Source organism: Periophthalmus magnuspinnatus, chromosome 1 (genome assembly GCF_009829125.3).
Source record: "Periophthalmus magnuspinnatus isolate fPerMag1 chromosome 1, fPerMag1.2.pri, whole genome shotgun sequence".
In the NCBI taxonomy this organism is placed as follows: domain Eukaryota; kingdom Metazoa; phylum Chordata; class Actinopteri; order Gobiiformes; family Gobiidae; genus Periophthalmus; species Periophthalmus magnuspinnatus.
In genome coordinates, this window is record NC_047126.1 from 26186952 (window position 1) to 26210373 (window position 23422).

The window sequence follows — 23422 nt, forward strand, 5'->3', positions numbered from 1 at the left end:
ATGCACAAGTATAAACACTGCTTTGGTCAAAATGTGCATATCAACCCAAGAACAAAAGCAAAACGCCTTGTGAAAATGCTGGCTGAAGCTGGTGAGAGTGTGTCATTATTCATAGGGAAACGAGTACTGTACCAGCATGGGCTGGAAGGCCAGTCTGCAGGAAGAAGCCATTACTCCAAAAGAAACTTGGAAAAAGAGAGATTACAGATTGCAAATGCACACAGGGACAAAGACCTTAATTTCTGGAGACTTTTTCTGTGGTTTGACAAACCAAAAATTTTATTGTTTGGCCATAATGAGCATCATTACTTTTCGAGAAAAAACAGGGAAGCTTGCAAGCCTGAGAACACCATCCCAACTGTGGAATAAGGAGGTTGCAGGGTTGTTTTGCTGCTGGAGGGACTGGTGCACTTCACAAAATAGCTGGCATCATGAGTATGACTTTGAGACTCTGAGTATGAAAAATTCTCTACAAAAATCTTTCTCTTATTATTCTGACATTTTGCAAATAAAAATAATTTTCCTGTTTTAGGTAATCCTAATTGACCTAAAACAGGAAAGGTTTAGTCTGATTTCAAGTGAGACAGTGAGTGTCTCTTTATATGGTGTATGTAAACATCTGGTTTCAAATGTACATGGCAGTAGTAGCAGTAGTAGTAGCAGCAGTAGCAGTAGTAGTAGCAGTAGTAGTAGCAGTAGTAGTAGCAGTACTAGCAGTCTTGGATCCTAATTCTTATGCAAATATCTATTTTTATTATCTCCCTGTTTCTCTTTGGCAGATTTCCAGACAGTTATTGTGGGTTTGAATGTGGGCACTGACCAAGCCATCAAGAAGGAATCAATCAAAATCAAGCAGGAAGTAGATCCACCAATGGAACTCCAGTATTCATCTGTAACTGTGAAATCTGAGGAACAAGACCCTGAGGAGGAGACCAGACCAGACCTGAGCGGAGAGCAGTGCGATGGAGAGGAGCCAGGTTGCAGCACGGATTTGAGTTTGGACAATAATAGACGACCCTACAGCTGTTCGGACAATGATTCAGATGAGGAAACCACCAAAAGTAATGGAGAAGAACCTAGCACAAGTCCTGTGAAAGATACTGCAGAAAACCATGTAAATAATGCAAATAACAATTTTAGTAGCAGCACAATTATAGTGAGTAACGGTGCAGAAAAGAGAGATAAACAGCCCAAATGCAACCTGTGTTATAAGACCTTTAAAAGTGTAAAAGCTCTTGAGAGACACCTGGAGTTTCACCCAGGACCATTCACCTGTGAAATCTGTAACAAAGTCCACAGCGACAGGTCCAATTACAAAAAACATCTGCGCATTCACGCTGAACAGAAACCTTTCAGGTGTTCAGTTTGCGAACGTGGCTTTACACAGAAGCGCCATATGAATGAACATATGAGGATTCACACAGGAGAGAAACCCCTCAGCTGTTCAGACTGTGGGATGACATTCAGACAGAAGAATTCACTTATGAGACATGTTCTATCGAAGCACAGTGAACACAAACCCTACTCCTGTCCCATCTGTATGAAAGGTTTTGTGCAGAAGTGGCACTTAGTAGTTCACATGAGGGGGCACACAGGAGAGCGACCTTTCAGCTGTTCAGTCTGTGATAGAAGTTTTGAATCTAAATGTTATCTCAAAAAACACATGGATCGCAATCACAAAGCAGACGGTGAGATCCCCAATGAGGTGTTAGACAGTGGGTTGTGTCCCACTCTCGACTGGGAGCAGGAGACATTAGATGAAAGCTTAATACAAAATAATAATACATTTTAAGTAAAGGGACATTATTGTGGTATTTTCTGATCTATGTTATACTGTTATCTCCTCATCACAAACAGACCTGGAGTTGCATTTTGTTTCATTCACACACGTTTAAGGCATAAACCCTGCATATTTAGGCTGAGTTCTTCTCTCAAAACAAAAACACTAGGATGTCATGGGGTAATACAGAAAGTGCTCCACTGTTTTTTAAACTCCCTAAACCTTCACTAGAATCATTTGAATAATTTCTCAACTAAACAAAAGGTAAAGGGTAGCTGTTAACTTCATAACTACCACTTCATGACATCACAAGGTGGAGTAGAGTATTTTGAGCTTTGAAGATGTCGACAGACTAATAATAAAGTGTTACTCAAACATGTGTGAATGAAACAAAACACAACTCCATGTATGTTTTTGATGTGATAACAAATGTTTTAACAAGAATTAAAGCTCTATATAGGAGCTTTTTAAAGAAGTCTTTCTGGGCACTCAAGGACACAATTTAAACAACAATTAATAAACAACTAAAACATAAATATATTTAAACACAAACTTACAAATTAGAAAACGTTGCAAGTTTCAGGTTTCCAATCTAATTACAAAGACCAAGAAATTATTGCGCTCCAAACATAGAGTTTGAGAAGGAGCATCAAAAAACAGCAGTTACAGTGGAAGTCTGCCATGTTTATGGCAGTAGTCCAGAACTCTCATAGAGTTATATTAGTCAAAACAATATTAAAAAGTAAACAAAAACGCAGTGGAACAATCAAAGTGCTGGGTCATTGCTGGTAAATACATCCCAGGCAAGTTTATTTGTATAGCACAGTTCGTACACAAAGTAATTCTAAGTGCTTTACAGAATAAGAAAGGCATTAAAATTACAATGCAAACAAATCAAAACATAAATAATTACAAATATTCATAAAATGAACACTTGAATGAATGCCAAGGTTAGTATTTAGCATCTTAAATTTTGATTGGTTTAATTTTGGGCTCATATGTTGTGTTCTGTCACAGTCCTGAGCTCTATAGGATTGTTAAGTGTGATGTCACTTCCCAGTCCATCAGCTGATTGAAAATAATGTTTACTTTTTTGGTTTTTTTATGTTTTTGTTTTTTTGTGATGTGATAGAAAGTGTATGAGGGAGTTTGAGATAAGAAGCTAGGCTAGGCTAAGCTAGCATTAGCAGTGACCGGCAGTGAGTGAGATATACCCACTGGAAATCCTACTGGTAATTGTCTCTTGTTTGATGAATAAGAAACAAAAACAAGGCTAGAAATCAGCTGTGAAATGTCCGGTTGGCCCCAGAAGTGACTCACTTAACAACCTCATACAGATCATAAAACTTTTAAAAGTATGTGCAAGGTGTAACAATTATTCACCTTAGAAACATTTGAATAATATAATGCCTTTTTTGTTACTTTTTAAATATACAAAATGTTTTAATTAAAACAGGACAGTTAAGATTGAACTGTTGCTTTCTTAAACGTTGCAGAAGTGTGCCGTATAAACCACTGACATGTTTTGGTAATAACAAAATGTATGACTGGAAAAACTGTTATCGTGCCAATTTTTAAAATGGGAAGCCAGGATTCTGTGCAACTACAGACCTATTGATGTTTTTCTGTGACGTCATACTCCCAGATGGGGGCAAGAATCAATTTTTTTCTCATTGATTACATTGTACTTTGCCATGAAATATCCAAAAGGTAAATTCACAAATGTTGAAGCTGATAAATTCTGTTAGTGACTGAACTCGAGAACAGAAAACAACAGAAATCAGATTTTTAACTATATTAATTTTAGCAGTCCCAAGTCTGTATTAAATATTGGTCTATAGAATGACATGATGCCATCTGAAAAATGTCAGGTCATCTCTCCTGAGGCAGTTGGCTGTTTCTATTTTCATCTCCAGGATAGAGAACAGTGTGAAAACTCTTTAGGACAAATCCTCTGTTGTAATCTTCTGTTGTCCCTTAGGGGTCTGACCTGGACCCATTGCTGTTTAGTATGAATTATAAATGATTTGCCTTAGATCTGCTGTAGCTTTACATCAGAGTAGGCTGCAGATGTGAGTCAGAATTCAGTACCTCATTCAAAATGTGTTTGAACGACGCATTAAAGCAACTATGTAATTTTTATGTTAAATTTCATAACCATGACCTATCTGTATCCCCAGGTATGAGTTAAACGTGTTCAAATCAAATATAGCTTTTACTGATAATAATTGCAATGCTGATTTATTCAATGCTGAAATCCTGTTGTTTTAAAACTAAAAGGCCTCTCTGTGACCTTAATTGTCGCCATCTTTAAACCCCAGCACTTACAGCGATTAATCGGTGCTAGTGCAGCTCATTGAGTCAAAGAGATTCTTACATCTTACACATGAGGCATGACCTGTCCATATACAGAGAATGACAAAACTTGGTTCACGTGTGATTGTAGTAAGATTTTAACTCTGTAATAGCTCGGGCTTCATAGAGTTCCTTAAAATAAACATCCAAAGCAGTAAAAGCAGTCCATATAGTTTCAAATGAAGCCATGCTGAAGGTTCACAGTGACTTGTAACAGCCTGTAAATATTAATTTGAATTTTGAGAATGTTTTAAAGTATTTGAAACTGTCCTGTTGTAAATATTTTTTTTATAATATTTTTAACTGTTTTGTAATTTAGTGAAAAGCCCAAACAGGAACAGTTTGCTCTACGCTCTATGTGCATCAGCTGTGGCCAAAAATGACACAATTATTTGTGTGTGTGCTCATTTTCATTTAGTGGTTGAAAATTTTAGTTGTTTGAGCAGTTTGTGCATTTAGTCAAGAAACTTTTAAATAAACTTTACAGAGACTCTACTTTTACTTTGGAATAATATATTTTAGCCTACAGTTTAAAACGGCACTCTTCCTTTTTTTTGTTTCTTGCACTGCTCCTGCAGACACAATTACATTTTTGTCCTTTTTGTGTCCATCCTTGCTTTTGTGCATTATGTAATGTTTTGTCCTTTCAATTACTTAAAATTATAAATCAGATATTACATCCTGACAGTGAGTTACTTACTTGAATAGTAGTTTTCCCAAATGCCTTTTCTACTGACCACTACTTTGTGCTTCTACTTGAATATTACTGGAGTTATTACTACCAGAGTCCTATGAAGTGGCATTAAAATATAAACTTGCAAGAAATTACTTTGCTGCAACTGGGATATAGCATTCCCAGCGTGTCGGATCCTGTTTATCTGCACAAAAACTGTTCATTAGTTCTAATTGGGTTCATAGATTGGATAATAGCCTCTTAATTGATGTTTAGATGACACAGTTTCAAGTATTTAGGTTACCTCATTATCAGACTGAGTCATGGACTGTGTGGACAAGGTGAGTACATGCATTTAAACACCGGGGGGCGCTATTGCTCCACAAACACAGACAACGTCTAAGTTTTTGTTCCGGTTTTTCCGTCTGAGGGCGATGGAAACGACTCATTTGTAAATAAATAAATCAGTTTGTTGAAAATGTCCCTTAAAGGCCATCCTCTGAGGGGTCTGGTGATGGAGAGACTCGCTGTTGCCGCAGATGAGATTTTTGCGCTTTTTGAACGAACATTTGCGCAATACGAAGAAGAGGTTCTGCGGTCTAAATTACAGCAGCAACCTCGAGATGTGTTCTACAAAGAAGGTGAGTGCTGCATGATTTCAGTCTTCATTTAAATCCTCCTGTCTAATTTGATAAATAAAGCAGAGCCATTCTGCAGCAGCACGCGCTTCTGTCCTGGGACATGACGCTGTTTGGCCACATCGTTTCACAGTAAATGTTTCTTTCTGCACTTGCTCTGATTAATGATTGTCTACAGGTGCTGGGGTTTAGGTATTGACCATTCAGATCAGACAGAGTCATTTTAGGTTTAAACCAACAAATCCAACTTTGAAACTGGAAACTCAAATGAGAAACTCGTGTCAGGCTCATGCTGCTTTCTGATTGGATAATTGTTTTGAGAACCAATTTAAAAAAAACAAAAAAATCAAAGAAAACATATAATAACATAAATGAATAGGACATCATGTTTTTGTAATTTGCAATTGTATTGTTGATTTATTCTTACCAGTAATGGCTATACAGTATTTGATTTGAACGTGTTTACGTCTGCAGACACAGGTCATGTTTGTGAAATTTTAAATCAAAGTTTTACATCCTTTAATAACATGCAGAGGTGGGTAAAGTAGCAAGTTTGAATTTAATGTAATCGAAAAAATCAGGAAAATTTCAAACAAATTTCATATTGTCAACATAAAATTGTTGACCTACTCATACTATTTTACACTTTACACTTTACACTTTACACTGTTAAATAAATCAAAAATAGGAGTGAAAATATGGGGTCTGAAAATTATTCAGGGAAGTCAAATAAAAAAGTTACCCAAATAAATGTGAGCAATACCCACCTCTGATAACATGTCCAGAAATCAGGAGACAAAGCCTATATGGGAGTTGTACTTGTCAATATTTAACCTCCCATATTTTAATGTGTGGCCCTCCATGAAGGAACTTTGGAGACTCCTGAGTAGTACAGGATGTCCATAAAAGCTCTTTACAGTTAAAACCATTTATTAAAGGCCATCGATCTTAATCACACTTGTCCTGTTGTATTTAGTGGTTTCCAAAGTGTTTTACTTCCATTTAATACACCTCTATATGGGCTCCCTTAGCCGCATGAAGCACATCAAGATGGCACTACATTTCTTGCTATGTTCACTGTAGCAAAGCCTCATCAAGGGTTGCAATCGCCTCTGTTATCTTTTGTTTTAGTTGACTAATGTCCCTTATCTTTGTTCGATACACAATGTCTTTAACGTAACCCCATAAAAAGAAATCCAGAGGTGTGATGTCTGGTGAACGTGGTGGCCACAGAATTTGGTTTCCTTCAAAAGGATGCCCTTTTAATCAACAGGATGCCTGAAATGCAAAATTCAATGTGATTAAAAAAATGTGTAACCACTCTGCACAATAGAACAATTCTAATTAATATATCTTATCAGTTGCCTTTGTAATTAAATTTAGACTTTATGGACACCCTGTACATCAGATGGTTGTCAAAAGTATTGAAAATACTAAATCAGACTAAAATTAGCACTGTGATGGAAAGTTAAGTACATTCATGTTGTGTCTTTAAATGCATTTGCTCTGTGTCAGTCTGTCAGACCCAGACCAGATATTAACATGTGTGAAGGCTCTGTCTCCATCCCACAGGAAACTCATTGTTGTTCTACCTGACTAAGTGTAAAAGTTCACTATCTCATGGGTGTGAAATAAAAGTCACTCTGCTTTGAAATGTATGTAACTTTGTCATTCTGGTATGAAATAGTCAGAGCTCAGATGCTCAGGGGAATTAGACTGAGAACAGAGTAGGGGACTTCGACTGGGGACTCAGAGACTTGGGGGGCCGGGAGGCTACCAGTCTGTGGACAGGGCAGGTCTGGGCCCTGTCCTGTCTGTATCTGCTATAACAAAGAACAAACCTTTTTTCTGTATTTCAAAACTCACCGAGCTTCGCAAATGGATTACCTTTCATCAACAATTGTATTTTTTTCCACAACAGTATTAAAACTACATACTCATCTGAGCATGTATCGATACTAAAAATGTCACATTCAGAAATGAACATTTCCTGAATAGCACTATAGAACGACTGAGGGATTACACAGATATAAGACCATATGGTCATATAAAAGAAAGTACTATGATTTAATGTTGAAATTTAGACTCTGTTGTCTAAATAGTGTTTCTATTGTCATTATGGTATTGGAATCATTGAGTATCGAGTCTATTCTTCAGTATTGAAATGGAGTTTTGTGACAACACTAAACTGTTTTTCCCCTTTTCCCTCCTGCAGATATCCAGACAGTAACTGTGGGTGTGGACGTTTACTGTGACCAAGTTAACACAGAGGAAGCAATCAAAATCAAGCGCCAAGTGAACCCACCAATCAAACTCCAACGCCCTTCAGTAACTTTAAAATCTAAAGAACCAGACCCACAGGAGAAAATGGAGGACCTGACGAGGGAACAGTGTGATGAAGAGGAGCCTGGCTGCAGCTTGGATTTCATCTTGGACAAAAACGGACAACCTTACAGCTGTTCAGATGCTGATGATTCAATTGACTGGGTCATTTTGGATGAGAAAACCACCAAATGTAATGAACAAAAGCATGTAATGAACAAAAGAGATTTACCCAAACATGGAGATCAATTATATAAGTGTAACCAGTGTTCAAAGTCATTTAAAAGTAAAAGATCTCTAGAAAAACACCTTCAAATTCACACAAGGCAGGTTACCAGCTCCAAATCAAAGCCTAAAGAACATTTGGTCAAACAGAAACCTCACAGGTGTTCAGTGTGCAAACGTGGGTTTTCACAGAAACGTCACTTGGTGGACCACATGAGGATTCACACAGGAGAGAAACCATTCAGCTGTTCACATTGTGAGATGAAATTTCGACAGCAGTATTCACTCATGAGGCACATTTTTTCAAAGCACAGTGAATACAAGCCTCACTCATGTCCAGTCTGTCTGAAAGGCTTTGTTGAAAAGGGAAGTTTAGTGCTTCACATGAGGAAGCACACAGGTGAATGACCTTTTAGGTCTTCAGTCTGTGATAAAAGTTGCAAATATAAAAGTTGCACTGACAAGCATTGCAACTGTGATAGATTTGCTATTTATTTTAATTATCAGATTCTGTTAAAAGTTCATATTTAAACATGTCCAGAAGAATTGACAAAAGACCAAGTTGGTCAGTTCATATAATATAAGAATCACATTCAGAACATGTTTGTACAGATCTAAACTACAGGAGAGTTTTCATGCAGAATAAGACAGGAGATTATGTTTGTGGAGGAAATTATGTTATTTTTAAAATGGCAGTCATTGAGATTTGCTATTTATGTCCATTCAAATTGCAATTTTTATTTCACAGATCATTCTGTGATCGCCTGCTCTTGTGGCTGACTGGCTGGCACACTGAGCAGTTTTACATTTTTTTAAACGTTGTTTTAAATGTTGAAATTAATTTAGGGATCTTGACCAACTGAGAAGTACAGTATGTGTAGTTCAAAGGAGAGCTGTTTGTTTTTCCTGTATTTATGGCTACACTACATGGAGCTAGCTATGCTAGCCAGCTCGCTCTGCTACACGCTCTTTACAACAACACAACAGACTTTCTATTCCAATATGGCAATAGATATTCCAGAGGAAAAACTTCAAGGAAATGGCCCGTCTGATGATGGAACATAACCGAGCAGAGTGAGTGAGACTTAGGAGAGACCTTCCTGCTATGTCAGAGTTCACTTGGTTCCCCTTGGAGGCTGCAGGACACGGAGGCGACACAGGAGGATTAGATCTGCCAACTCTACTTGTTTGAGCTGCACTGAGACTTCCGGTAGAGCAGTAAAATCACAGTAGAAAGCTCAATGTGCTTAAATTACCTCTTGAGAAAAAAAGAGGATGGTCATCGTTTAAAACAGCACTAATACTTGACCTGAAAATCTTTTGAACCACTGATTTAGATGATTGTGTTCAGACAATATAATCACAATGTGATGATGTGGGGTAGAAGACAGTGTAATAGAGATTATATTTCTAACACATTTCAAACGGAAAACTTATACATGTTTTAACACAAATACAAATCTATCACAATAACACATTTTTAAGTATATGATAATGCTGTGTTTTGTTGTAATACAGTGAGGTCTTGGGTTTAGGCAGTAATAATAGGAAATGATCATTTTCAACATTTGTGCATTTATCCTTTGAATATTTCATAGCAAAGTACATGAAATTGAGCTTGTGATGAGCATTCATGGTCCTGTTTATGTGTTTGATTTTCAACAGAAAAGGTGAACTAAAAAACTGCTTACTAACGCTAGCTAACTTGTGACAGTAGTTTTATGTGCAAGAAATGTCTTAAACATCATCTCACCTTTTGTAGCTCTGTGTCAAATCAAAGCTTAAATTTTTTTTATTTTTTTTGAGTGCCAGAGCTTCAGACAGAGCAGTGCCTCTAGTTAGCCTCTCATCCTCAGGAAATGTTGACGACATCATCTACAAAGTATCAATTGAAGACTACTTTATGCCAGTAATATTTTAAATACAACATGGAAAATCAAAGTAAACTCTTCTAAGAAAAGAACTCAGCTATAAAACATGACCTGCAAAAAATAAAGTGTATAATTAAAGACAATGCACAATGTGTAGAGCAGCATAAATAAACAAAAGTGAAATTGTTTTTTCATTTCATTTTATTGGAATTATAATTATTTATATGGACCACAGCAGAAAAGAGAAGGCATGGAGTGAGTTAGCTGCAGTTTGTGGAGTGACCGCACAGTTTAATTTGCTGTTCACTAGTACATCTTTATAAACATGCAAGCCTGATAATGAGTTTAAAGTGCATATGACACTTTTTCATGTTTTTCTAATTATTACTGGATTTGGTGGGATAATACCTGTGGTAAATATATATCATAGTTTTACATCAGTTAAGTGGCAGTTTGTGGAAAAATGACAGTAAAAGGACAAAAATACAGGAAGTAGTGCTGAGTTCTAACACAGAATCCCTCTATGTGTGTCATCAACATGGAAAACTCAAAAAGGAAAACTGAAAAGACTTACGCACAAGTAAGACATTTTTTCTTACAGATTAAACTTTCATTTAACAAAATAAAGGTGTAATTTATTTTTATTAGTCTAATAAATATCACGGATACAAGCGACTAAAATGGGTTTCCTCCGTAGGGTGGCCGGGCACACCCTCAGGGTGCAGTAGAGCTGCTGCTCCTACACGTCAAGAGGAGCCAACTGAGGTGGCTCGGGCATCTGTGCTGGAGGGACTATGTCTCGACTGGCCTGGGAACGCCTTGGGATCCCACCGGAGGGGAGTCTGGGTGTCCTTGCTTAGACTGCTGCCCCCTTGTTTTTTACATTATGGTTGCTAGGTAACAGCTATGGTATGGCTCTTTCTATTTGTGGTATGTGATATCTGCTATTCTCCAACCAGGAAGTCAATTTATAAAGTTCACCTAAATTAAAAACCTAAAAAATAGGTAAGAGTTCATGTTAACTATGTTTTAGTGAAATGAGTACCTAATCTAAGAAAAAAAATAGTACCAAGTACAAGTAGTTCTCTCTCCCAGCATTAGGAGGCGCTACTGCTCCACAGCCGTGCTCCACACACACTTCCATACGTAGAGAGAGGGACCACGTGACACTACTGTTTCCATCTGAGGGCAAGGACTTCTATGTAAACAAAAATGTCCCTCAAAGTGCACGCTCTGAGGGGTCTGGTGATGGAGAGGCTCGCTGCTGCCGCAGATGAGATTTTTGCGCTTTTTGAACGAACATTTGCGCAATATGAAGAGGAGGTTCTGCGCAAATTACTGCAACAACCGCATGTGGTGCTTTACAAAGAAGGTAAGGACCGGATGATAGTAGCAGTGGTAGAAGCAGTAACAGCAGTTGAAGTCGCATTAGTAGCAATACCAGCAAGTAACAGCAGTTGAAGTAGTAGTAGTAGTAGTAGTAGTAGTAGTAGTAGTAGTAGTAGTAGCAGCAGCAGCAGCAGCAGCAGCAGCAGCAGCAGCAGCAGCAGTTGTTGTTGTTGTTGTTGTTTTCTGCAGATATTGTGTAAATTCTTGCACCATAATAGCACCTGCTATCAATACTGGACAATTCATTGAACTCTCTTAGTCTTCAAGTTAAACCTTCTTTTCTTTGAGCTTTAAAGAGACAGTAGCCTGTGTAAGGTTTTAAGTGTGAATTTCATTAACATAACCTGTCTTTGTCCCCAGATACATGTTTACATCAAATAAAGCTTTCACTGATAACAGTTGTAATGCTGATTTATTATTAATTAAAACAAAAACAAAAAACTGGACATAATGGGCAAGTTGTTAATTTTATTTTATTTGTGGTTCTCACGAAAGCTATCAAGATATCAGAAAGTGGAATGGGTTGCCAGTTTCAATGCTGAAGTCCAGTTGTTTTAAACCTAAAAGGACTTTCTCTGATCTGAATTGTCACTACCTAAATTTAAACCTGTAGCCAATCATTAATCAGTGCTAGTGCAGCCTCTGCAGCTCAGTGAGTGCATTCTGGAGGTTTTGAGCTTTCACATATACTGACAACGGGAAAAACTTGTACGTGTCCTCTATCTGCAGGTTCAGGCTCTGGCAACCCAGGTTCCGTTGTGATTGTAGTACTTTATATCTTTATACAGTCCCATTGTTTATTCTCATGGAAAATTTTCAATATTTTGAAACCCTAATTCATAGCAAATTATTAAGTAAAGTAGTACATCAAACTGTGTGCTAGTGTTTTTGTCTTTTTTTTTCTTGCAGATATCCAGGCAGTAACTGTAGGTGAAGACCAAGTTATCAAAGAGGAACTAATCAAAATCAAGCAGGAAGTGGATCCACCAAGCAAACTCCAAGATCCTTCTGTAACTGTAAAATCTGAAGAACCAGATCCAGAGAAGGAGACCAGACTGAATGCGAGCGGAGAGCAGTGCGATGGAGAGGAGCCAGGCTGCAGCACAGATTTGAGTTTGGACAATAACAGGCGACCCTACAGCTGTTCAGACACAGATGATTCAGACAAGTGGGAAACTACCAACAGCAATGGAAAAGAACAAAATGCAAATCTTATGAAAGATGCAACAGAAAATGGTGTAATTTGTGGTAATAGTTTAAGTAGTGACACAGTAATGTCTAATGAATATAGAGCGATAATCCACAGATGTAGTCAGTGTAACATGTCATTTGAAAAGGTGAGCGCTCTAGAGGTACATCTCCGGTTGCACCCAGGACCATTCACCTGTGAAATCTGTCACAAAAACATCAGCCAGAAAAGGGCTTACCAACAACACCTGCGCATGCACACTCAAAAGAAACCTTACAAGTGTTCCGTTTGTAAACGTAGCTTTAAACAGAGTTGTCATCTAAAACAACACATGTTCATCCACACTGGAGAGAAACCATTCAGCTGCTCATATTGTGGGAGGGGTTTCAGACAGCAGAATTCACTCATGAGGCACGTCTTATCCAGGCACAGTGAATACAAGCCTTTCAAGTGTTCAGTTTGTCAAAAGGGGTTTGTTCAAAAATATAATTTTGAAGTTCACTTGAGGAAGCACACAGGCAAACATCGATTTAGGTGTTCTGTGTGTGATAAAGGTATCGATTCACTATCTCATTTCAAAAGGCACCTGAGCCGTCATAAAGCAGCAGGTGAAGTCATGAGTGAAGAGCTGCAATAATTTTCTGAACTGTTGCCTGTCCAGACTGATATATCTCAGTATTTTTATACAGATTGATATCAGCCTGGTGGCTACTCCTCCCGTTGTGTCCCAAGCCCGGCTAAATGAGAGCATGCAATCAGATAAGCTTTTTTCAGTGACGCATGTGAAACGAAGGTTATTGGTCACCATATCATTTACAAATAAATTAGAATTTATCTCACCTCAGATGAACAGTTTAGTGGCTCTGCAGAAATCTGCAATGTTTTTTTTCGTCCTCTGTGACATTTTTTTTTTCATTATTTTTTGCCTTTACTGGACCATGCATTCCCCCGATTGGCTAATCCACCTGTTAATTACCTCCATTTGGAAACAGGGAGATTAACTGGTGACCGTACTCCCATTTTCGTAAAGTACTGAAGAAGTGTGTATTCTGGATCCCAGACAACTCAAACTGTGGTTCCCTCTACGGTGGAACTTGCTGATCCGATTCTAGGTTTGTTGTCCTGTATGGTTAACCTCCTAGGACCAGGCGTCCTCATATGTGGACACCACGTTATGGGTCATCTAGGCCACAATGCAAATTTGTAGAAGAAGAAGAACAGCATACAAGAAGAGCAACAATACAAATATATTCAATTTAGATTTTTTAAGAGTTTAGAATATATTTTTTATTATTATTTTTATTTTTATTTTTATGAAGGTACATGTCTTCCTGCTCCTGTCAGCAGCTCTTCACATAACTCACATTGTTCCAAGAGGCACAATTGTTGTTTCTCATTTTGTTTTTACATTCAGGAAAAATTTTGCTGTGTTCAGAGTCTTAATAAATATTTTTTACAAATCATTATTCAAATTTTTATCAAAATGATTAAAATGTCCACATATGAAGATGTTTGTTTTACATCACTTTTCTCAGAAACCACATAATGTAAAAAGATAATTCTTTGTATTTACACTCATCAGGTCCCAATCAGCCCAAATAAAAGAGAAATTAATAAAGCATCTCATGCAAGAGCTCGGTCTCAGGTTAAAGGGGCTCAGTTTTACCATCTTAAAAATGTGAAAACCAGAACTAGTTAACTTTCAACAGTTTGTAACAGTTCAAGTTACCTTATACATTCTGAGCGTCCTAATTATTCACCACAATGAGTTTATAGGCACTGAGTTTATAGTTTTCAGAGGCCAGAGCCTTGGTCATGACAGTAAAGCTAATAACAACTAGCACAATAACATACACTTCCTGATTATCTGACAATAAAAAGCTTTATAATTGAATGCAGACAATAAACTGAAATTATTTTGACCTCAAGAGCTGCTTATACAATATAAATGTACTGAGACAAGACACATTTTGCTCAAATATATACGAGAACAAAATCCAGCAAAGGACCTTTTAATGTGTGTTTTGTTTTTTTTTTAAATCAAAATTAATTAACAACTATCACAAAGTTCAATGTCTTCTTGTCAGCACCAATGTACAAAAGTAAAACTTTTTTTTTTTTTCAAAATAGCTTCAGAAAGTGGTGCCATTATTCAACCCCAAAGATGTGATTGAAGTTGAAAGGACTTTAAGCCATAAGATTAAAATGACAGGTTTGTGGAGCCAATCCCAAACAAATAATGATACACTCTTTGTATATGAGAAGTTTAGTTATTTCTTTAAAAAAAAAAAAAAACTAAAAAAACTTAAATCTATAAGTTTGTATAAAGGCCCCAACTGTCCATCTGGAATAATGATGTATTCAGACCCTAGAATGTGTAAAAGTACAGTATACTTCTGTGACCATGACCGGCCGAGTGAGGGATGGTGGCTTTCAGATTCTTCAATTCAATGTCATACAGCCAAACGGGCAGAGTTCTTAAAAGTAGTGAAAATCAGACATTAATAAATACTAAAACTAGTATTGAAAGTAGATACTCATTTGAGCAGGTATTGATGCTAAAAAAGGCACATTCATAGATCAAAAATTAACCTTTCCCAAATAGCTTTAGAATGTTCTTGGGCTGTATAAGAACAAGAAGTATAAGACCACATACCCTTGTATACACCCATGGACCACTTTGAACCCTACCTGGACGGCTGAGGGATTACACAGATATAAGGACACATGGGAACATAAAAGAAGGTATTAGGACTTAATGTTGAACATCACATTTCTTATTTTTCTTAGTATTTCTTAGTAACACAATCAAGTTTAAAATTTTTGTATCATGACAACACTAAAATGTGAACAGCTGCAGGTACTGTGGTTTACAGAGGATACTTTCTGAGAAGGCTTTGGTCCTTTGACATCTGCAGGACAATGCCCAGGATGTTCAAGAGTCAGTGGCCAGTGCCATCATGTACACGGTGGTCTGCAGGGGCAGCAGTCTGTGCGTGAGGGACATGAATGGACTCAATAAGATTATGAAGAAAGCTGGTTATGTGGGGGAGGAGCTGGACTCTCTGAATGTAGTGCCAAACAGGAGGATGTTGTACAAAATCAGGACTAGTCTGGACTCTCTCCCACCCACTCCACAATGTACTGGCCAGTTACAAGAGCTTGTTCAACCATAGACTGTTACTGTTACACTGCTCTGCTGAGAGTCAGCCACAGCCCTATACACAACACCAAACTCATTAACCTAACTAGGGCTGGGCAATATGCTCAAGAAATAAAATGTAGATTTTTTATTTATTTTTTACATACATTTCTTCTTTCCAATGGCGGAGGCTCTTTATGTTTCATTTTCATACATAGTGTTAATTGTAAATTGCCTTAAACTACATTGTATAGATATTTAATTGTAATTGCACAATAACATAATTGCTTTGCAAGTAACAAAGTTAGAAGTAAACCTGTTTCATAATAATCCTTGATTTCACAAATTTGCAGTTTTTCAAAGTCTCAATTAAAAACACAAATTAATCAAGTTAATTTGATTAATTGCTCAGCCCTAACCCTAATCATAGACTGTTACTGTAGGGATACAATAGACTGTTGGTGCCCTGCTGCTCCACTGGGAGACACAAGACATCATCATATAAGGCAGAGAAACTCAAAAACTTTTATCCAGTTGACAGTTGAATTTTTCTTTTACTTTGATAACTATTCTTCTGCTGGTCGGCTTCATGTCTGTAACAAAAATAATTTCCCCTTGTGGATGAATAAAAGTGTGACTCTGGTCAGAGATAGTCCTTTCAGAATTGTTGATTTTGGCACTAAAACTATTAACCCCACCAAGAGACTCCTGTGAGACTCATTGTGTTTTCTGATTGGATAATTGCGTTGAGAATCAAAACAGCAAATTATAACACACAGCTCAGCTATCATCTCCAGTGATTTGGTGATTAAGCGTTTTAGCATTGCAATTATTCACAGTAAAATTGATTTCAATAAATATGTTTAGCTCGTATCTGGGGACACATGTCATGTTTATGGATGAATAACGTTACCAAATAGTTCTCTCTCTCACCACTAAGAGGCGCTACTGCTCCACAAACACTAAACCTCCACAAAAGAAAAGCGCATTTACTGTTTTTGTTCCGGGTTTTTCAGCACAGGAGGTAACGACTCATTTGTAAATACATCTGTGAAAAATGTCCCTCAAAGTGCACGCTCTGAGGGGTCTGGTGATGGAGAGGCTCACTGCTGCCGCAGATGAGATTTTTGCACTTTTTGAACGAACATTTGCGCAATATGAAGAGGAGGTTCTGGGCAAATTACTGCAACAACCGCGTGTGGTTCTCTACAAAGAAGGTAAGGACTGCACGACTGTAGGAGCAGTGCTAGTGCTGGTACTACTACTACTACTACTACTACTACTGCTAGTAGTAGTAGTAGTAGTACTAGTAGTAGCAGTAGTAGTAGTACTGGCAGTGTATTTATTTATTTATTTATTTATTTATTTTTAGCTTATTTTTGCATAAACAGAGCACAAAGATTTGCACAATCTGACCAGGCAAAAACACTCCTTTTTAGAATAGCAAAAAACTGTTCATGGATCATATATTTTTAAAGCTTTTCTATTCTTGTTGGAGACCATTTTCAATTATTTAAAATATCAACAAAATCATTCAGGAGGTAGGTTTGGTGTATTTCCATGTAATGAAATGTTGCTGTCCAGATTGTCCATGAAATAAATGACATCTCAATGTGAAAATGCACATTCAGAATTTTCAAGCATATCCAGTTATGCACATTGAACCAAAATACATTAGAAAAAGCACAATTATAAAATAAGTGTGTATTCTGTAGAACAAAAAGTGGAAGGTTCTGAATCAGAAAAGCAATGTTTGAGAAACACAGCTGCTCTTGTCGCCGTCTAATGTTACAGAAATTAGACCCAAACACAAATGTTTCCATAGTCCCTACTCAACAGATTTATTTTAGAAATAATTTGGACCTGTTGCTGTTTCCTCATCCCAACAATTGACTTTCCCTATTGATTTAAACATTACATTTAATTCATTCCCATTCAGACATTTCTTTTACTTCAACAGTTAGTGCCTTAATTCTTTTACAGAAGTGTTTGATTTTTGGAGATTACTATTGAATTTCCAGTGAAATACTCTTGCCTCTTGAATTATGTTGTCTGATATAACATTAAGCGTAGTGGCACAGTGGTCAGTAAAAGGGGAAGGTAGAATCTCTCAGCTTGAGGCTGCTTGAACTCTGTTACTAGTAACCAGCCAATAATTAATCCTGGGCCAGCACAAACGTTATGAATTATTGCTCTATGTGTACTTTTGTTTGGATTAAAAGTTCTCAAAATATCGATAAGATCGAGAGAGTTGGCAAAGTCTGTAGTAGTATAAAAATATCACCACTGCCCCATTGTGTTTTCCAAAATCTTATATCGTCATCAGTAGAATGTTTCTCTTGGAGGAAAAAACAGGTCACTTTTGCTTGTTCCTTGCATTTCTTAAACCTTGAGCTTTTAAGGAAAATAAGAATAATACCATAATAAATAGCCTCAATGCATTGAATTATTTAAAGTAAAGCTTAAAAATATATAACCTACATAAAAAACTGCATATTATCTTGAACTTTTAAAAATATATTTGTTTACACAAACTAGCTTTAACCAATCATTTCTTTACCCTCCTTTTTTGCATTGGGCTTGGAAGCTCTGTTGATTCCGGACGTCATTATCCTGTTTCCACACAAACAGTTCTCATGGCAAATTTCATGATGATTTGCCTGAGTTTGTCGGACTTCGGCTTTGACCACTACACCCACACTGTTGTGAAGATGCTTGCAGGAACAACTTCCTTCAAAATCTTGGTCACTTATTTCCTCATGTTTCACCATCTTTCCCTGGCACCCCACTGAGCTTGTATCTTACATGTTCGAGACATATCTCCTGGAGAACAGCATATTCTTTCTGGAGAGCGGTCATCTGTGTTTCAAGGCAGGATACATCTGCTGCTACATCTTTCACAGCCTTTGTGTTGGGCTCAATTTATTCCTTCACTTTCAACACAGCAACAGTGTTCTCTTGAAAAAGCCGGTCCATCCGGTGTAATTGCTCACCCTGGGAATAAAACTTGCAGGTCAGTTCTAGGATCGTCGCATCGAGAGCTGTGCTGGAAATATCACCTCCCCAAAGTGACTCCAATGTCTTGATGATTATTGATTGACTGTAGAGGAAATTATGGCACTTCAGAAACAGCATCCTTTGCGAATTGCATCCCTTTTAAATTGTGAGTTCAATTCGATAACAATTAATTGTGTAGCCATACTTCTCTCCATGGAGATATTACTGCTTTGCCTGGAATGTTACACAGTACGGCATTTAACTCCTCCATCTTACATTTATTCAGTTACAGATGTTTTATTGCATCAGGTTTGTTTGTGTATGTTTGAGTAATCTTTAATTGCTTGTTTTCACCGCCACCAGTACATGCTGACTGCTCTGTACTTACTTTGTTCTCCAATTTTATTTTTGTAACTGGTGATACATGTGGGAATCGGCAGTTTCGCTTAGTCATTTTGGTCAAAATGAAGCCAACAGCTGTGGGGCTGTGTTGTAATGTTTACGGCGACGTCAGCCCCCATTGGGCACCACAGTTTTGTAACACAGACATCTGTGGACTTGTTTCTTTTATTATGTTTATTATGTTTTTTTAGATGAATATATTTAAAATGTCCAAATTATAGCATAATGATCCATAGGTGTTGTAGATTATAACTATATACCAGACTCGAGCACAATTTGTTTTCTTTAATACAAGAGCTAGAAAATTTTGTAATCGAAAAGTAGACTGTCATTTCTACCTTAGAAATGAAAACTGTAGCTTTTTTTTGTTATAAAGACATCAAATAACAACAAAATGCTGATGGTTTAATGTCAGTTAGTCATGGAAAATGTGCTGTGGTTGATTTAATTTTGTCTCCAGTTTTTCTCATTCTGATGAAGCAGCATTTTAAAGGGTCTAATCATAGGAAATTCCATATTATTTTTCTTGTATAATACCTCAGTCATCCAGGTATGATCCATAGTATATTTTATTACCTTTTCCGTGCAGATATCCAGACTGTAACTGTGGGTGAGGACATCAGGTCTGACCAAATTATCAAAGAGGAGGAACAAATCAACAATGAGCAGGAAGTCGATCCACCAATCAAAGTCCAGTATCCGATCTCAGCCGATGAGAACAGACAGGACCCGAGTGGAGAGCAGTGTGATGGAGAGGAGCCTGGCTGTAGTGCAGATGGACAAACTTACAGCTGTTCAGATGGTGATGATTCAATTGACTGGAGATTTCTGGTCGACACAACACCCATATGTAATGAACAAGTAGATAATGCAAGTCCCATGGAATATTTGTCAGAACACAGAGATGACTTGCATAGATGTACGCAGTGTTTCAAGTCATTTAAAAGTAAAAAATCTTTAGCAAAACATCTTAAGATCCATGTGAGGCAAGTTTTCAAATCAAAATCTAAAGAAGGTAAACCAAAAAGACACATGTGTCCTGTTTGTAAGCGGCGGTTTTCTCGGAAGCGTCATATGAATGAACACATGAGGTCCCACACAGGAGAAACACCATTCAGCTGTTCATATTGTGATACGAGATTCCGATATCGATATTCACTTGTGAGGCACATTCTAACGAAGCACAGTGAAGACAAGCCTTACAGCTGTTCAGTTTGCCAGAAGGGGTTTGTTGAAAGGGGGCTTTATGAATATCACATGTGGAGGCACACTGAACAACAAACTTTCAGGTGTTCAATGTGCGAACAAAGTTATGATTCACAATCTCTTCTGGAAAAACACATGTGTATTCACAAAGAAGATGGGGAGTTCACAAGTTAAAGTCTCTGTGCATAATTTTTACTGTCTTAAAAATTGGGAAAAACTATTTCATTTTAAAAGGTTTGCAGGGGTCCAAAGTTATTCCTCACTTACTTTATGCATTCTGAGTATCTTAATTATTCACCGGGATGAATACCTTATTTTCAATAGTGAAATGAGGAAGTGTGTTATTAAATCCATTTAACTAGTTTGTCAATCTGATCTCTGAAGCTAAGCAGGGCTGGGCCTAGTTAGTAATACCAGTAATACCATACGCCAATACCAGGCGTCACAGTGAGGCACAACCTTGTGCCCTTGGGCAAGACACTTCACCCACATTGCCTAGTCAAATGTGGTGAGTGTTGGTGGTGGTCGGAGGGGCTGAGTGCAGACGGAGTATCTGAGAAAGCGATTTATAAGACCATAGACTAATGCATTATTATTACTATGTTCTATGAATAAATACCTAATAAACGTCTGTGCTGTGAGGTTTAACTATGTGACTGTCACCTTATTATGAGGCTGTGTGCACAAGGGTAAATCATGGGGTAAATACGTACGATTACACAAAAGCACGTCTAGCACGTTTTATAATAATTTTTTCAAAAATTCTGAGTTTGACCATGGATGAGCCCATGAGATCGATGCGTCCCACTCAGCAGCAGGGGGCGCCACTGCTCCACACTCTCCCGCACAATGTGGGACCCCCAAGGAGGGACCACGTGAGTTTTTGTTCCGGGTTTTTCATTTAGGGGGTGACGCATGGATTTATGAAAGTAACGACCATAGGGCAACGACTCATTTTTAAATAAGTCTGTGCAAAATGTCCCTCATTGTGCACGAGCTGAGGGGTTTGGTGATGGAGAGGCTCGCTGTTGCTGCAGATGAGATTTTTGCGCTTTTTGAACGAATGTGTGCACGATATGAAGAGGAGTTACTGCGGTCCAAGTTACTGCAACAACCTCGAGATGTGATTTACAGAGAAGGTTAGGACTGAAGGATCAAACAGTGACAAACAGGATTTATGAATGGTTTAACGCGTCTCTGTTAACTATAATGTATTACTACTACTACTACTACTACTATTAAGTTTATTTAGGATATTTTATGTGCATTGTCTTATTGTACTGCATATTCATCTCAATGTAGGACGAAAATGTAGAGGCAGATTAACTTGATCTGAAAACTCCTGTGCTGGTCAGGATGGGCTTGACCCCCCCCCCCCCCACCCCCACCCCCCCCCCCCCCCCCCCACACACACACACACACACACACACAACAGAAGAAAAATAAAAAAACATTAATAAGCAGTGACTAGTACTCAATCACCTTTACTTGAGTAACTTCTTGGAGTATCGGCACCTACCACTCTTTCTATACCTTTCTAAACAAGACACCGTTAATTTTTGTTCTCTTTTCTCTCCTCCAGAGATCCAGTCCCTAAATGTGATTGTGGGTGTGGACGTCTGCTCTGACCAAGTTATCAAGGAGGAACTAATGAACGTAAAGCAGGAAGTGGATCCACCAAGCAACCTCGATTGTCCTTCTCCCACTTTGAAATCTGAAAAATCAGACCCTGCCAAGGAGCAGGAAAGAGAGGTGGCAAATGTAACCAGAGAGCAATGTGATGGAGAGGGACTGGGCTGCAGCGCAAATTTGAGTTTGGACAATAACAGACGATTTTACAATAGTTCAGACACGGATGATTCTGCCGACTGGGCCGAAGGAACAAGCAAACGTAATGGAGAAGAACCTAATGCAAGTCTTAAAAAAAAAACCTGCAGAAAAGCATATAAATATGTTCAATGGTGTGAACAGTTTCTGTCGCAATGTAGTAATGAGAAATGTAGATATTCCTTTGGACCAAACCCTGAGATGTCCCAAATGTTACAGGTCATTTAAAAGCATGGAAACTCTAGCGAGACATGCTCAGATGCACACAAGGAAAAAACAGATCATTTGTCAAATCTGCAACAAAGGTTACTCCAGCAGATCGAATTTCAGCAAGCATTTCCGCATTCACAGTGCGAAAAATAATTTCAGGTGTTCATTATGCAACCATGTGTTTGCAGAGAGGTGGCATTTCGAAGAGCACATGACGATTCACACAGGAGAGAGACCATTCAGCTGTTCACACTGCGGCCAGAGGTTCAGGCACAGGAACTCGATCAAGAGACACGTGTTATCTTGGCACAGCAAAGAGAAGCCTTACTCATGTCCCATCTGTCAGAAAGGCTTTGTCGAAAAGAAGCATTTTAATACACACATAAGGAAGTACCATTCAGAGCCCATTTAGGAGTCCAACCTTTCCTGAATAGCTTTAGAATGATCTTGAGCTGTATCAGAACAAGTATAAGACACAGACCATACACCCATGGACCTACAGGACAACTGAGGGATTACACAGATATAAGGCCACATGGGAATATAAAAAAGTATTGTTTTAATCTTGAAAATGACATTCTATTGTCTAAATAAAGAGTTGTTGATAGATGAGATTTATACCATACTGTGGAATATTATAGCCAAAGGAACAACATTTCCAAGTAAACGGGGAAGGTCTATTTTTTGTCAAAAAAAAAAAAAAAAAAAGGTTACATTCTGGAGCTTTAAAGATGCACATCTTCAAAGCAAACAATGAAAATCTTTCAGTTGGATGTTTTCAGACAGAATGAACTGATCTATATTTCTGGGTTTCAGACTAGTTAATTTAATTTTAAATTTTAAAAGTTTATTTAATTATTCAATGTTTATTTAGTCAGGGGGTTTAATTTGCATAAATAGGTTAAGGTGGGAGGGTGCAGTGGACATTGAGGGCACTTTTTTTTCTTTTCTTTTTTTTTAACCAACATGGATCTAGAGGCTGTAGTTTTTCTTGTATGATTGCTGTTGCAGCTGTAGAATTTAACCACCTTAAATGTATTTTTGTTTGTAGATTTGATTATTTTGCTGCATAAATCCTCACCCTGGTCAGTGGCCTTTTGATTTGGTTTGGTTTAGGTTAGTTTAAGGACAAATCTTTACATAATAATAATAATAAACTTGTCATTACAAAATCTTAATCTTATAATTATAACGTT

At 37.7% G+C, this 23422-nt stretch overlaps 4 protein-coding genes across 5 annotated transcripts in view; all 4 read left to right on the forward strand.

Annotated features, from left to right (window-relative positions):
- Positions 1-23422, forward strand: part of LOC129456269 (zinc finger protein 28-like) — a 39488-nt gene that overhangs the window by 2154 nt on the left and 13912 nt on the right. Inside the window, exon 3 of one of the 2 annotated variants that reach the window (XM_055222087.1) lies at positions 780-4818. In XM_055222087.1, the coding sequence (XP_055078062.1) occupies positions 780-1792 (1013 nt within the window). In that variant the 3' untranslated portion in view covers positions 1793-4818. Of the gene's footprint in view, positions 1-779; positions 4819-23422 lie in introns of those variants that run through there. The other variant, XM_055222082.1, reaches the window with a different exon arrangement.
- Positions 5191-10052, forward strand: LOC129456275 (zinc finger protein 184-like). The gene is made up of 2 exons (XM_055222105.1): positions 5191-5449; positions 7662-10052. The coding sequence occupies exons 1-2, from the start codon at positions 5287-5289 to the stop codon at positions 8399-8401; spliced, it is 903 nt and encodes a 300-aa protein (XP_055078080.1). The 5' UTR covers positions 5191-5286; the 3' UTR covers positions 8402-10052.
- Positions 11060-13235, forward strand: LOC129456274 (zinc finger protein 32-like). Its single transcript, XM_055222103.1, has 2 exons — positions 11060-11236; positions 12163-13235. The coding sequence occupies exons 1-2, from the start codon at positions 11077-11079 to the stop codon at positions 13077-13079; spliced, it is 1077 nt and encodes a 358-aa protein (XP_055078078.1). The 5' UTR covers positions 11060-11076; the 3' UTR covers positions 13080-13235.
- Positions 16585-22915, forward strand: LOC129456276 (uncharacterized). Its single transcript, XM_055222107.1, has 3 exons — positions 16585-16801; positions 19573-19785; positions 21772-22915. Exons 1-3 carry the CDS (start codon positions 16642-16644, stop codon positions 22242-22244), a joined length of 846 nt encoding a protein of 281 aa, XP_055078082.1. The 5' UTR covers positions 16585-16641; the 3' UTR covers positions 22245-22915.

Excerpts from the sequence above, each read along its gene's own strand:
- LOC129456275 (XM_055222105.1), top strand. The coding sequence starts at position 5,287 with ATGTCCCTTAAAGGCCATCCTCTGAGGGGTCTGGTGATGGAGAGACTC. Across the intron at positions 5,450-7,661 it reads AGATGTGTTCTACAAAGAAG|ATATCCAGACAGTAACTGTG; the intron begins GTGAGTGCTGCA and ends TCCCTCCTGCAG.
- LOC129456274 (XM_055222103.1), top strand. The coding sequence starts at position 11,077 with ATGTCCCTCAAAGTGCACGCTCTGAGGGGTCTGGTGATGGAGAGGCTC. Across the intron at positions 11,237-12,162 it reads TGTGGTGCTTTACAAAGAAG|ATATCCAGGCAGTAACTGTA; the intron begins GTAAGGACCGGA and ends TTTTTCTTGCAG.
- LOC129456276 (XM_055222107.1), top strand. The coding sequence starts at position 16,642 with ATGTCCCTCAAAGTGCACGCTCTGAGGGGTCTGGTGATGGAGAGGCTC. Across the intron at positions 16,802-19,572 it reads TGTGGTTCTCTACAAAGAAG|ATATCCAGACTGTAACTGTG; the intron begins GTAAGGACTGCA and ends TTTTCCGTGCAG. Across the intron at positions 19,786-21,771 it reads AACTTACAGCTGTTCAGATG|AGATCCAGTCCCTAAATGTG; the intron begins GTGATGATTCAA and ends TCTCTCCTCCAG.